Consider the following 15,565-nt stretch of genomic DNA (forward strand, 5'->3'; position numbering starts at 1 on the left):
GGAATAATTTTAGGAACACAATGTCACTAACTATACGCAAAACGGACGCTTTTTTTTTAAAAAAAAAGGCTAAATATTTGGGGTACTTTTCATACACGTTGATTTTGCGTTAAATTTTTAAAAGTCGACAATTCCATAGCGAAACGCGGAGATGCACATATATTGTTAATATAAAATAACATTTAATTCTTTCGCGGGTTATGCCTTTTAGTTCGACTCGAGTTGCGCTTCAACCACATCATTGTTAGCCACGAAATAATTTTACAAACTAAACGCAATAAAATACATTGAAAACCGAACTCCCTGCGTGAAGCGAGGGTTCGAAAACTAGTTATAATTATTATCTATACTAATTCTCATGAAGCAATTACTGTTCACAGGGTTATTTAAATCTTTTTAGTTTATAGGGGTATTTTAGTTTTTTTACTTCTCAAACTAATTACTGTTATTTCACCTCCACAACCTCCTAACACCACCAACATACCTCCTGCCACCACAAACATACCTCATGTAACCACCGCCACTATACCTCCGGCCACCACCACCATCACCCAGCAGTACAAACCACCGTCTGCCACCACCTGAAACCACCGCCTGCCACCACTGAAAACCGCCATCTGCCACCACCAAAGAACACTTTTGGCAACCGACAAATTACCACAAACAGCCTTCTTCAACCACACACATTTGGATTGTGCAACCATGTATGCCACTCGATCTTCTTATATTTGTAGCGCTTCGCAATCCAAGCATAGCTCTTGATTTGAATTTCGCTAAGGGCGTTTGGAGGATTCCATGCTATATTCTTGAAAATTTTTTGATTTCTATTTCTCCAAGTAAGATAGCAAGTAACCCATTCCACCGCTTGCCATAAGCGACTTCCCAATTCGGAACACGACGAAGTAGTAGAACCACAAAGTAGATTATCAAAAGATATATTGGCCGAATCAAGACCCCACCATTCCCGAACCTTCTTCCAAATAACACGAACATGATCACAAGATAAAAGAGAATGACTAACCGATTCAACTTCACTTTCGCAAATAGGACAAAGAGTAGAGTGAAGGTCGATTCCCCGCTTATCAAGTTCGGACAATACAGGGATTCTTCCTTTCTTTGCTCTCCAAACGAAAACCTCCACCTTTCTTGGAACGAAATTGTTTTTCATAGTCGCCGATGAAATGCCATTTGTAGGATATAGATTCGACATAATTAGTTTTGTTAATTTTTTTGTTGTAAACATCCCATTCCCACTTAACCTCCAAGAGAAAGTGTCTTCTTTATCCGGAAAAATTTTACACGATGTAACTAATTTCTCGAGCTCATCAAATTCAGTTTTCGTACGTCCCGACAAGCATCAAGACCACTCCCCTAGCAGCCTGACCGAACCATTACAGCAACTTATACGGTTTGAAACGAGAACATGGGGGGTTTGATTCGAGCCTCACTAGCCTCTTGAAAATCTCCTTGAGTGGTTTGTCCTTTATCCACACGTCTTCCCAAAATTTTGTGTTGCATCCATTACCGATCTTTCTTTCGAATGAACTTTTGAAGTCAACGCCCATATTTTGTATCTCGAGTCCTGCTTTAACAATGTTACTCCAAGTAGAGTTGTTAGATAATAAATTCCCACCCAAAGTAAGAAGCCCCGAAACCCCATAAATACTTGTAATAACTTTAGTCCACAAGGAAGCGGGTTCGGTTAAGAACCTCCACCACCACTTGCCGATTAAAGCTAGATTTTTGCAATTTAAAGAGCCCAAGTTTAGTCCGCCATCCGCATTAGGGCGATTGACATCATCCCATTTTACCCATGAAATTTTTGATTTATCACCCGACCCTCCCCAAAAAAATTTTCGTCTCACACACTCAAGTTTTTTAAGCACGGGAGGTGGAGTGCGGAAGAGCGAAAAGTAATACAAAGGCAAACTATTTAAAACCGCCTTCACGAGAGTTAAAAGTCCACCGAATGATATCGTACGCGCTTTCCAATCTGACAATCTCTTTTCAAATTTCTCGATCACCGGTAACTAATTTTTTCATGTTAGCACCAATGGGGAACCCGAGATAAGTCATTGAAAAAGTCCCGGTTCTACAACCAAACACACTTGCCATAAGGTCAACTTCACTCTTCTCGACACATATCCTGAATAGATTGCTCTTATTATAATTGACTTTAAGACCGGAGCTAAGTTCGAAGCATTTTAATAGCTTCATTAAATTCTCAATATTCTCAAAACTCCACTTGCCAAAAAAGATGGTGTCGTCGGCGTATTGAAGGTGCGAAAGACGGATCTTATCTTTACCTACCCCAATGCCTTCAAATAAGTTCTTTGACACCGCCGATTTAGCCAACCAATTAAGACCCTCGGCCACGATAATGAAAAGAAAAGGCGAAAGAGAATCGCCTTGTTGAACACCTCGCCCAAGCTTAAACTCCTTTGTTGGGGAGCCATTAACAATAACCGAAATTGATGCCGAATTAAGACAAGATGCAATCCACTTCCTCCATTTGGATCCAAAACCCATCAAAACCATCATCTCGTCTAAAAATTCCCAACTAATACTATCAAACGCCTTCTCGAAATCCACTTTGAACACCAAACTTTTCAAGTGATTAGATTTAAGAAATTCAAAGGATTCATTCGCCACTAAAACACCATCAATAATATTCCTCTCTTTAATGAACGCGCTTTGCTCAAACCCGATAAGATATGGGATCACCTTCTTAATTCGATTAGCTAGTATTTTTGCAATGATCTTATAGAAGCTACCAATAAGACTTATTGGCCTATATTCGCTTAGGCTCACCGGGTTAGCAATTTTCGAGATTAAAGTAATAAAAGATGAGTTGCAACCCGAAGAAATGGTACCCGTTTTCCAAAAGAAGCTTATTGCCTCAATCAACTCTTCTCGAATTATGCCCCAGAATTTTTTGAAAAATCTCATGTTGAAGCCATCCGGGCCCGGTGCCTTGTTACTTGCACAATTCATAATTGCCCCCCAAATTTCCTCCTCATCGAAAGGCAACTCGAGATCATTTGCTTCATTAGGTGATAATTTGAAACATTCGGTTTAAAAATCATTACCTGCAAAGGAGTCATTAGTAGTAAAATGGCGATCAGAAAAGAAACCTGTTGGACCATCGGTTTGGCAGGCCAAACTATCAGCAGGCCCAGTCTGATGGTTTATTAGCAATATCAGGCCGTCGGTAATAAGCAACAGAAGAGCAAAAAGATCGAAAACTGGGCCTGGCCGAATTACTTGGGCTGAAAATATTTTGGAAATGGACGAATATCGCATATTTGACCACATTCGGATCCTCGACCCATGTACCATTGACATTAATACCACGAAAATTGCATTTGTTGTTTTTTCTCCGTATTGAAGTGTGAAAAAACTTTGAGTTCTCGTCCCCTTCCAACGTCCATTTCAATCGCGCTTTTTGTTTTAGCATATTAACTTTGATGTTTTCTTTTTCAAACCAACAACGTCTACATTCCAACCATCTTTCCCGATCCAAATCCATGAGAACATTCGATTCGGCTTTCAATTCCCACTCAATGGCTTCCTTTTTGAGAGCATCAATCTCTTTATCAAGACCTCCGAATTTCTTTGAACTCCATTCTTTCAAAGCCATTTTGACATTTTTGAGTCTATCTCTAAACATGCAATCTTTTCTCGACCCCCTAACCGGTTGCCCCCAAGCATCAACAATTACCTTGTCCACCTCCTCACAATTGAACCACTCATCAAAAACTTTGAACGGTTTTGGACCATAGTCGATAATCTTATCTCTTAGAACCAAAGGGCAATGATCCGAAAGGTGCCTATCAAGAGCAATTATCGAGAGGTCATCCCACATATTAAGAAAGCTATTATTGACAAGAAACCTATCAAGCTTACTAAACTTCAAGCCGTCATCACTAATCCTTGTGAATCTTCTCCCATTTATATCAATTTCAATTAAACCATTCCTCAAAATAAAATTATTAAACCTATCCGCCCTACTTTGAATAAATTGAGAATTGAGACGATCCTCCGATATTCTAACCTCATTAAAGTTGCCAACTAAAAGCCATGACGAATCAACACTATGCAATAAGCCATCAAGAGAATCCCACAAGACTTTTTTGTCCCGATCATTATGAGGACCGTACACATTAACAATGATTGATTCCAAATCCGACATGATCCATTTACCCCTTACTGCCAAAAAGTTATCACACCCGGTGCAATCTATGATATCGAAAGCCTTAGAATCCCAAATGGTCAACAATCCACCCGATTTACCTGACACTTCTTTCTGAACATACCCGAAGTTAGAGTCCCCCCACAAGGCATTAATCCATCTATCGTCTAGTGTATCGCATTTAGTTTCTTGAAAAGTTGCTATACATGGTTTCTCTTTAGCACAAATATCCCTAACCCACCCGAATTTACCCTTAACCGCAAATCCATGAACGTTCAATGAAAGGACCTTCATAAGTAAAAACAGGGAAACGAAGTGGAACAAATGGACTTACTGAGAATCAGAAGATGGCCAATACAAGCCGATTTTTTCTCCATTCAGTTCGTCCATATTAATGGACCTAGAGGAGACACTTGGTTTCTGCTTTTTCGTTGTCCTCTTTGATCTGAACCCACAACCTTTACACCAAACCTGTTTGATTCCCCACAACTCACCCCCAATCTTGCCCTATTCTTCAATCTCATTATCCTAGAAGATGCCCTGTAATTACACATAGACTTCCAATAACAGTTGTTACAATTAGAAACCTCATTTGTCCTAGAACTCCTACTGTCAGAAGCTTTCGATTTGCGAGATTGTTTCTGTTGAGGGTCCAAATTCGGATCAATTTTACCCCGACAATCCTTTGAAGTCTTGCATTTTTTGGTTCTCTTGTTCTCCCTTAATACGCCATCATTATCATCTGGACACGTATTGCATTCATTCGGCATTAAACCCTCTCCACCAGCCTCCATTGAATTAAGATCCAATTTATCCCTATCTACCCGATTGGAGTCATTTTTCAATAATCCAGTATCATGCCCTCTATCCCCATTTTGGGCCCCATTTACATTGGATATATCAGGCCCAATCTCATTAGAATCCGGTCCGTTATCACGTTGCCTTATTTCATTAGAATCTAGAACCTTTAACGTGGACCTAGGGCTATAAACACTATCTTTATGGGTTGTGCACGCGTGAACATTTCCATCATTAATAACGACTTTAGGGTTCCCAGTATCTCTCTTCTCCTTGGGAATTGACACCTTTTCAAACGGCCCTTCTGGATCTTCTGTAGTCTCGTTCACAACAACTACATCATCATTATTCGCTTTGATTCCTGCAAACAAAGACCCTTCATCTTCCACATTAATTATTTCACAGGTTACCGGAATGTGCAAGTTTTCCGGCGACTCTTCTTCTTCTGAACTTTTCCCGATATCATCATCCTCACTGTCACTGTTTGGAACTAACTCATCTTCATTGTCACTTTTTAAGGCTTCATTTAGAAGGCTATATTCATCCTCATCTTTTGGATGATTTTGATTTAAACCATCGCTGCTAACATAGTCTGAGGCAAGAAAATCAGAATCTATATAATCTGACCCGTCACTCGAGTATTCATCCGAGTTGTACCAATGATTTTTTGACTTAAAACTGCAACCACAATCTTTGTTCTTTGACCCATCATCCACCGATCCTTATATGACGTTTATGAAGTAGACCTTTGACTTGTAGATTAGTTTGATGGCGTCATTGACAATAGCCGGTTCGTAGAGCTTGACGAAAACCCTACCCTTTACCAAATTCTGATTACCCTTAAACTCACAATTTTCCAGGATGTATACAACACCCCACCACTCCGCAATAGACTTAAAGGTACTTTCTGACCAGCATAGTAGCGGAACACCAGTAATAGATAGCCATGACATCCTCCCTTCGAGCCAAGAGTTAAAATCCCACATGTGTAATTTATGCACCCATTTTGCAAGCTTGTGATTATTCATGAGCATATCTTTTGCAGCCTCGACGGTGGGAAACACAAGCATGAAACTAAGTCCACTAAATTTTTTCACATCCACCTCTTCTTATCCTTCTTCCTTGAAAATTGCTTCCAAATTCCTAAATATCCCAATACTTCTAGCTTCACCAACAACAGAACGATTTAGGCAATCGTTGTTGTTAGGCTTATCATCTTCCACATTGACAAGGATAGATTTTTTAATTCCATCTTTATCTTGCCTGCCTTCATTTTGGTAGTCACCATCGGTAGCAGCACCTTTTGGATGCTCCGGCTTTTTCCTTTTGTCATTCAACATATCCCTCAAATCATCACGTCCACTTCTGTTGCCAAAAAAGTCAGAATATTTCCTACCATCATTGAAACGATTGTAGGCGTGATTCTTCCTGGTATTGACGTTTGCCCCTTGTGCTTCATGGGCATCCTTTACTGACTGTCCCCCCGTTTCTCTTGGTGGTCGATTTGTTGCCATAAAGACTTTGATTGGGACACCATTAAACGTAACCGCTTGTAGTGAGTTTAGTAACCTCTCACCGTTGTTCACCTCCGCAAACCTGACGAAAGCAAATTTCCTGCCGTTGCGAAGTCGTTTCTTGGCAACATAGACATCCCTAACGCACCATATTGCTTGAACAATTTCCATAAATCGATTATCTTCCAATCATCGGAGAAATTGAAAAACATGTACGAAGTAAGTCGGTTTCGGTTTGAACTCCCGTGAAGATTGTTACCGTTCCCGTTGTAGTTACCTTGAACCCCTCGCGCTCCTGCCCTATCCGTGCTTTGTCGTGCTCTCTCTCTCTAGAGTTTCTCTCTCACCCATTCTCTCCCTCCTAACAATCACTGATTGTTTATTTTTTTTAAAACATATTTTGTTTAAATATCTATGTTTAAATTATTATTTATAATTATACGGAATAATAAATTTATATTTAAAGGTCATATCCGTCTCAATCACATCTCGACCGTCTCAACCCTTTTAGGACCCGGCCGTTTCGACCCCGTCTTGCACCTTATGCAACTTTGTGCGTTTTTAGTTACTTTAAACTTTGTTTACCTTTATTTTTTATACGTTGGATTCACGGACCTAACAACCCCGTAACGAATGCAACCACCCCGCAGCGAAACACACATGTTTTTTCCACATTCCATTTTTTTGTGACTACTTTATTTTTTTAAACGTTTAACTAATCAATCGTTAACCGTTTTCTTAACCAATTTTTTGAGCGTTCAATTTACTAACAGTCAACCGTTTTTTAAACCGTTCAATTCACACGTTACTGTTCATAAGTTCATTCACTTATTTTTAAACGTTCAATTAACTAATCGTTATTCGACCACAAGCACTCCGCAGCGAAGCGCGATTTTTTTTTATCCTCATTATTCAATCATTTCACGTGGTTGGTATATCACTTGGCCAATGAAATTTAGTGTCCTCCATGACCATAAACTTTTTCATCTATAAATTTAATCTTTAAAACAAATGGGTGTTTGATTTGATTTTAAGAATCATTATAGATACAATTTTTTTGATGGTAATCGAAAATGATTAGAATGAAATTTTGCTGCTTTTCCCAAAAAAAAATAAAAATAAAAGTAAATTAATTTTTGAGATTTTCTTTTTATATTTTGTTTGAGAAAAATGAGAATTTAATTAAAAAGATGTGAAGATTAAAATTGATACAAATGACTCAAATTATCGTCTGATTGAAGGTCCAACGATCTTTTGAAACTACCATTGATCTAGACGCTAATGCATAACCAAACCATGACTAATACACCAACCATTTTGACCAAACTATTACAACCGATTAAAAAACATATATTGAACTAATAAAGATTAATGAACGAACCAAAGCGTGATACACTTAAATCAAGATCCCTATCATCATAACGCCGCCAAAACTAACTTTGAGACCGCATTGAAGAAACCAAGACAAGCAACCACTACCCACCTCAAACCACATCAAATAACTGAACAAGGAGTCACCAATCTACACCAAACTAACCATAACACTTCACAAGCAAGCACTAAACAAACAACCACCACAGGTGCCGGAAGAAACCCACCACCTCTACCGGAAAACTACCAAGAAACGTATGGATGCCAAAAGCATCCTTGAAAACCCGAGAGTTCAACCATATAAAGTGCCAACAGTCGTGGAAAGTAGGAGGGAAGTAGAAGCTCGGTCGGAGCAACAACGACACCGGGAAGCACTCACCGGTGAAGGAGGAGAAGAATTTGTCGAGGAAGAAAAACAACTGAGAACCACAGAAAGTAGGGTCCAGTTTTTTTTGGAAACCAATAACCCACCAAAACTCTGCAAAACACACCTTGATACAAACTCCGACAACGGAAGAACTCGCTAGTTGAACTCCGACATTAAGTAATCCAACAAAACTCATTTACACGCTTTCAAACGGGCCACAAAAGCAAAACTCGAGGGTAACTTGATAAAACATAACTTAAGCAGAATGTACCTTTGATGAGAGAAGACGCCAGAACACACCTTGATTACCTATTACTCGTACCATTTTAATAAACTAACCCTAAATGCAAATATGCAATCCCTCATGCACTTGACCTAACATTACTTTCCTTCCAAATAACAAATAGTTATCACAGATATATCAGCCCTTTGCTTTCAGCATCAAAGCTGGTGGCACTTTAAACAACAAATAACCCTTGCATATGTAACGACAAGAAACTGTACAACATTCAATTGAAAAGATTAAGATAAGTTTATCATTAGTAACCAAATACCTTAATTAACTACTAGTATTAGTTTACAAAATCAATTACTTTGATTTAGAATCCACTCCCTTCTTAGGATTAAACCCACTTTCCGAAAGTAGTCTCGACAGAAAGCTACGATTATCGTCAACTTTATCTCTATCACTAAACCTGCTTAAAGTACTTATGAGAGACCAATGAGTCTCAAAATCTGGTTTGTACCCAAATTGTTGCATCCTTTGTAAAATACCAGAGGCCCTTTTAAAGTTTCTTTCAAACTTGTATCTACTAACCACTGAACCAAACATCACCTTACTTGGTTTCTCTCCAATACAAATCATAGCATCAATTAGCTTTTCGGCTTCTAATGTTCGTCCACATTCACATAACTTTTCGATTAAAACTTCATATGTTTTAGTGCTTGGAACAAGCTTCAAGTTCATCATTTCGGTATAAAGATCAAGAGCTTCTTCGATGCTATTTGAAACACACGAATGTTGTATTAAACAATCGTAGCTAGTTGAATCCGGGACGTTTTCTTTCTTCAACATAGTATCAAGAAGATCATAAGCTTTATCCTTTTTTCCATAATGACACGTCAGCTTGATTAGATTATCATAGTTTATGTTATCAGGAATTAAATCTTTGACAATCATATTATCAAGAAAATTTACAGCTTCTTGAACCTTGCCGATATTCAAAAGACCTTCGACGACTTTATTCTGAACAAACGAACAATGAACCCAATTCTTTTTTTCCATTTCTTGACTAAAGTTCAAAACTTTAACGAATTCGCCATATTCTGATAACGATCTAATTACTGCTCGTATAGATCGATTACTTGGTTTCAAATCTTTATACATCATTTCTATCAGATAATAATTCGAACGCGAAGATAATTTACACTTTGAGAATCCATACACGAGAAAGTTATAAGTAAAACTGTCGAATTCGAGTCCCGATTCTTGGATTTCATCTAAAAGTGCATCGACTAACTCAATGTTTCTTGATGCCATAAAATGGAATATCAGGATGTTATACACAGTTATATGCACGAAGCTCTGTTTGACCATTAAGTCTTTCAGCCATAAAGCAAGATTAAATCGACCCGTTTTGCACATTAAAGAAACCAACTTGCTGTAACTTGAAACGTAGATTGTTACGTTCTTCTTTAAGATTGTGCCAAATAGCTCGTTGACTTTCTTCATGTCGTTGACCAAACAATATCCGTAAAGCAAAGCGTTATAAACATCAAACGTTAGTAAAAGACGCTTGGTCAACATTCTATCAGATATAGCAAAAGCTTCTGAAAAACGGTTCTCCTTCATAAGCCCATATAGAATATGGTTATAAGCTACATAATCCAATTCATAACCTGTTTCTAGAAGCTTCTCGAATAAAACAAGAGCAACTTTACTAAACCCTAATTTACAGAGCTTTTCAAGAAAATCATATAAGTAGTCTGCTGAATCTTGTGGGTAATCCATAAATGCACGCTCAAAAAGAAATAATGATTGACTCAGCATATTGTTTTCGCATAACGAATAGATTAGGGTTTTATAATCCTTCAAAGTAGGTAACCATTTCTTATATTGGACTAAATCCCAGCATTCAAGAAGGTCTTTTGAGTTTCCTTTCTTGCATAGACCTGTTACTAAAGCAGAATACGTCTCGTTCTCGATTTTCGCGTTTTCTTTCACCATTTCATCGTATAATTTCTTTGCTTTATGTAGAAATCCCCTTTTGATGTGCGCACGAATAAGAAAATTGAGTGTTTCCTGATCAAGATTTTCATATAACTTCGGCATATTCTCTAACAGAGTAGTAATTGTTTTAAACCCTGAATTAGATGCACGAAACTTATTGACTAGTGTCGAAAAGGCAGCAAATGACAGTTCTTGGCCCCACTGAACCAATTCGTCTACTGCTTTATAGTTACTAAAACCTTCATCGTTCACTATAAGACAATTATAATCGGGAATCATCGAATCATTAAGAACGTTTATCATAGTTCTATCAAATTCAATTACATCACCTTCTAAATAAAGTCCGTTTCCGACACTATCATAAAACTCGGTTCTAGAAAGCGCCACGTCATTGTCTCTCCTCACTTTAACAGCCAATGGATCGATACCCAATAACGAAAACGCTTTTGTTATATGATCTTCTAAAGGTAAGAGTTTAATTAATCCTTTATTCACCATCATTTCGATTATCACCTTCACCTCATCAAATTTTCTACTTTTACAATATCCCGCTACTAAAACCCTAAAAGTTGATATATCAAGTGTTACGCCCTCATCTTCCATTTCTAGAACAATTTCTTTAGCATGATTCCACATACCTTCCTTAAAAACACCACTAATTATGGCGTTATAAGAATATTTATGGGGTTTTAGGCCTTTAGACAAAAAATTTGAAAGAAAAATTAATGCTTTTTTTAAGTTTCCTTCTTTGCAACTCCACCCGATCAAGATCCCATAGGTTATAGCATCAGGATTGAAGCCCAAATCCTGCAAGTCTTCAAGATATTTGAGTGATTTATCTACATCGAGATTTTGACACATTGAATGTATGATCTTGTTACCAATAGCGACATCAGGTACACAATTTATATCAGAAAAAAGACTAAGCAAATCAAAGTAATCTTTTTTCTCACAATACCCACTTGAAATTGCATCAAGAATCACGTAATTCGGTTTGATTCCATTCGCATCAGCTTTCTTAACTAAAATACGCGATTCTAAAACTTTCCCAGCTCTGCAAAGAGCTCTAATCACATTCTCATATATATCCTTTTCTCCTAAACCCCCATCAACCATATCACCATACACCCTAAAAAGACATTCGCTTTGACGTTTACAAATAAGATAATTAACTAGAGTACGGTAGCAAGATGAAGATGAAACCAAATTTAATGCTCTCATTCTATCATACATATAAATGCCCTTTTCTAATTCAAAAACGCCTACATACCATTCAATCAAATTACTGAAAACTTCACAATCATCCAACAAAATTCCTTCTTTTTCCATAAGCAAAAGTACCCATTCAGCATCCTTATACAAACCGACCCGAACCAACAACCCCACCATAATCTTGAAAGATTGATCAAAATGCTTGAAAACAATGCCTTTTTTGTTATTACTACAAACCCACTTACAAAATCCAAATAAAGATCCAACCTTTTTAGCATCAATTCCCAATTTCCCAACATTAGATTCAAACCCCACAACCAATTCAGTAAAATCTTGAAGTTTTAATTCATTTTTTCTCCAAAATTTACGAATAATTCTAGGGTTTATATGGGACACACTAAGCAGCAATTCTTGAACAGAAGTAACATTAGCGGTTGAATGATGGGTTGTTTTACCCAAAAGATTGGAACTTTTATTTAAAATTGATTTTGTAATACCGGAAATGTTGATTGATGGTGTATCTGTGTGGGGTTTATTTGATTGTGATTGTAAGGGTGTGGAAGAAAACTGGTGATTAATGGAGAATAAAGGGAATAAATTACTGACCTTTTTGAAAAACTGGTGATTAATAGAGAATAAAGGGAATAAATTACTGACCTTTATGAAGTGGGTGCTTCGTTTGAAATTGAATAGCATTCGATTGCATAGAATAGCAGCAGGGAGTGATGTTTTGGTTCTTGTGTTCATCTATGGCTCTGCACCTTTTTGTTATTCTAGTTAAATTCGCTAGTGTTTGGGCCAAGCCCAGACATCTACCACATTTTAACTTTTTCAAGCATGTTTTGTTTTCTAGATGTAGTGACCAAATTTTTATTTTTATTTTTATGCGAAAGAACTTTATATAACATTAAACCGATCGACAACTTCATCTAATAGATGTAGCCCCAATTACAACATACACACCAAAACGTTCGAGCTCGAACTAATCTGACTGAATAAGAGCCCATAACCTACAAAATTAAACGACCACGAACAAAAGCTAGTCAAAAATGAAATGACCTGAAAATCAAAAGAAAATTGGTCAAAATGCCCCCATTTCTGAAACTGTCTAACAATATGCCCTTAAAATTTGAAAATTGCAAAATATGTCCTCTGTCCATGCACCGCGCATGATGCGTGTAAGTTGATGCGTGATGCGTGTCAACAAGCATAGTTGCTTTTGATGCTATTATACTAACCAACACGCACCACGCATAGCGTTTTTCTTCGTGTGTGGTGCGTGTTTATAGAGATAAGATAAGGATATTCAGGATAAGATTTCCCTATTTTTTTTTCCGATTATCAAGATCTTAAAAAGCAAAAATTGGGGTCTCAAATCTACCGTTTTTCTATTTTTTATCGACTATCAACACGTAATAGTCAATCCAATACTTGAATCTCGAATGTATCATCTAACTTACCTATGATTTATTCCATGAATACTACCATGACCATCACCATCACCCCTAACAACATCATCACCCTACTACATCAATCACCACTACTTCTTCGTTCATCACCATTATCACACCAATCACCACCACCACCAACATCATCACCACTACTTCATCTGTGACGACCCGCCAAAATCGCCATTGACGGCGCCGTCAACTCAGGTCCCGTTACGTGGTCATAGTCCCTAAATGAGACGCGTTTGACCAAAATTATGTCGCATTCATTTGAAACGTGTAAGACTTGCAAAGTTTTAAGTTTACCAACAATTCGACAACAAGTATTAATTTACAAAAGTTATAAAGTGTAAATGAAATAATTTGCGACATAATATAAGTTGAAAATCACGGATGCTATCAATAGCGTATGCATGTATGCTTTAAATATGAATCCAAAGGTGCTATCAATAGCGCATGCATGTATGCTTGACCCCAAGCAAGCAATCAAAGTCTACGTGGAAGCATGTATCAAGTAGCCAATCAAGAACCTGAGAAACATATAGAAAACTGTCAACGAAAAACGTTGGTGAAATCATAGGTGTATTTGTAAACGTTGTTTTTGAACCATAAGATTTAGTATAAGTTGATTATCCAAATCGTTTGCATTCCAAAGATGTTGTTTGTTTGTCGAGCACGCAATTATCAAGGCTTAACTGAATGGTACCTCTGAATCATAGTGTTAGAACCTACACTATACCCGAAAATATGTTTCATCCGCTAACGGTAGCGAACCGTCCGAATGAGGGTTCGTCAAGCCCGTATGGATCCACACAACATAAGTTCTCGCTTACACTTACACCCTGCAAGTGTAACTAATGATAATTAAACTTGAGGATTTTGTTCTAACTCGTACGTGGAATGTTTGTTTTCGTACTTGTGTTCAAAGTATAAAAGTATAAACCGTAAATGTTTCTCATCCCATGATTTAAAAGAGTAAAAGTTGTTGAAAAGATGGGACCATGATCTCACCTCGATTGCACGAGTATAAAGGTACTTCACAAAGTAAACGTGTGCATGAATGAATGAATGCTAGCCTTGACCTAAACAAGTAGGTTGCATCAATACCGGTAAAATACGAGGTCGGTCAAAGTTGTTCAATTAGTCCTATGGCTCGTTACGACTCGATTATATAGCGTGTGAATCACGTTATCAAGTTTCATGCAAGATATAAGTATAAACGAAAGGTTATAACGATTAACCAAAGTATTGGTTAAGTTTGAATAAAAGTCAACTTTGGTCAAAGTCAAAGTCAACGGGGTCGGGTCGGGTTTCCGACTATTGTACATAAAAACGTAGTCATATATAAGCGTGTTGGAACAAGTTGCATGTTAATCGGAGTTGCGAGTAAGCGGGAACATTAAATGATGAAATTTTGGTCAGCCGAAATCGGAGCGGCGCTCAAGGCCCCCAGGTCAGGAAATCTGGAAGTTTTCAGCATTTTTATGCACGAATCAAAAACACAAACCACCACATTTAATGATCAAGAAACATGTAAAACACATATCCTATATCGTTAGAAAGCTCTTTTTTACAAGAAATACAACTAAACACATATCATCAACCAAAACTAGCATTAACAACAATTAAATCCACATCGAAAGATCATTGAATGTTCATCATTCAAAGTTTCAAGCCCATAAACGCATAAGATGATTCGGGCATCCAATTTACACATACAATATGCCGTTTCGAAGGTAATTAAACATACATTGCAACTAAACACTTACTAACAACGTTTCATAGTATTCAATGCATCAAAAGTTCGTAGTTAAGTCTATCAAACCCTAACCAAAAATCACAAAATCCTTAATCATGTTAATGAAGTTTTTCCAAGTCAACCCGCATACCAAAATGTAGCTAATGATGCTAGTAACACATTTAATACATGAACTTTAACATAACAACAATATTTAATCAACCAAAACTCAAAATTAAACATACCCATTTTCAAGTTCATGCTAGTTACACCAAAATAACAAGATCGAGCAAACGAATCACATATTCATGTTAGACTTGAGCCATAGAGACTAATTAACACACTTTTAAGTTTAAAGGTCTAATTTATGAAAATTAGAGATTTTAAAAAGCTTACCCCAAGCTATGAAATTGGTACCAAATTGAAGAGGATGATGCAAGGATCACAAATATGTAGTTTGTTTTGATGTTAACTTACTAGATCGAATTTAAATGATGAATCTTTGTTTTGTGAGTTTGAGAGAAAAATGGAAGTATGAAGATGGTGGTGGGTGATGAAATGAATGGTGGGGAGGATACTTTGTCTATTTGACCTAGTCACATGTAACACCCCGTCAAAAATCCCTTTAACGGAATGTTAACTCTGGTCCCAGTGCTTGGCTTGACTTCTACGTAACAGCAATATTTTACAGCGGA

General features: G+C 37.3%; 1 protein-coding gene across 1 annotated transcript; it reads right to left on the minus strand.

The window, feature by feature from the left end:
- Positions 1 to 7,777: 7,777 nt before the first annotated feature.
- Positions 7,778 to 12,431, minus strand: LOC139861843 (pentatricopeptide repeat-containing protein At5g15280, mitochondrial). Its single transcript, XM_071850366.1, has 2 exons — positions 8,836 to 12,431; positions 7,778 to 8,740 (listed from the first exon to the last, which is right to left on the minus strand). Exons 1-2 carry the CDS (start codon positions 12,429 to 12,431, stop codon positions 8,701 to 8,703), a joined length of 3,636 nt encoding a protein of 1,211 aa, XP_071706467.1. The 3' UTR covers positions 7,778 to 8,700.
- Positions 12,432 to 15,565: the final 3,134 nt, after the last annotated feature.

Source organism: Rutidosis leptorrhynchoides, chromosome 8, assembly GCF_046630445.1.
Source record: "Rutidosis leptorrhynchoides isolate AG116_Rl617_1_P2 chromosome 8, CSIRO_AGI_Rlap_v1, whole genome shotgun sequence".
Classification (NCBI taxonomy): Eukaryota; Viridiplantae; Streptophyta; class Magnoliopsida; order Asterales; family Asteraceae; genus Rutidosis; species Rutidosis leptorrhynchoides.

Excerpts from the sequence above, each read along its gene's own strand:
- LOC139861843 (XM_071850366.1), bottom strand. The coding sequence starts at position 12,431 with ATGAACACAAGAACCAAAACATCACTCCCTGCTGCTATTCTATGCAAT. Across the intron at positions 8,741-8,835 it reads GGAGTGGATTCTAAATCAAA|TTTCTTGTCGTTACATATGC; the intron begins GTAATTGATTTT and ends AATGTTGTACAG.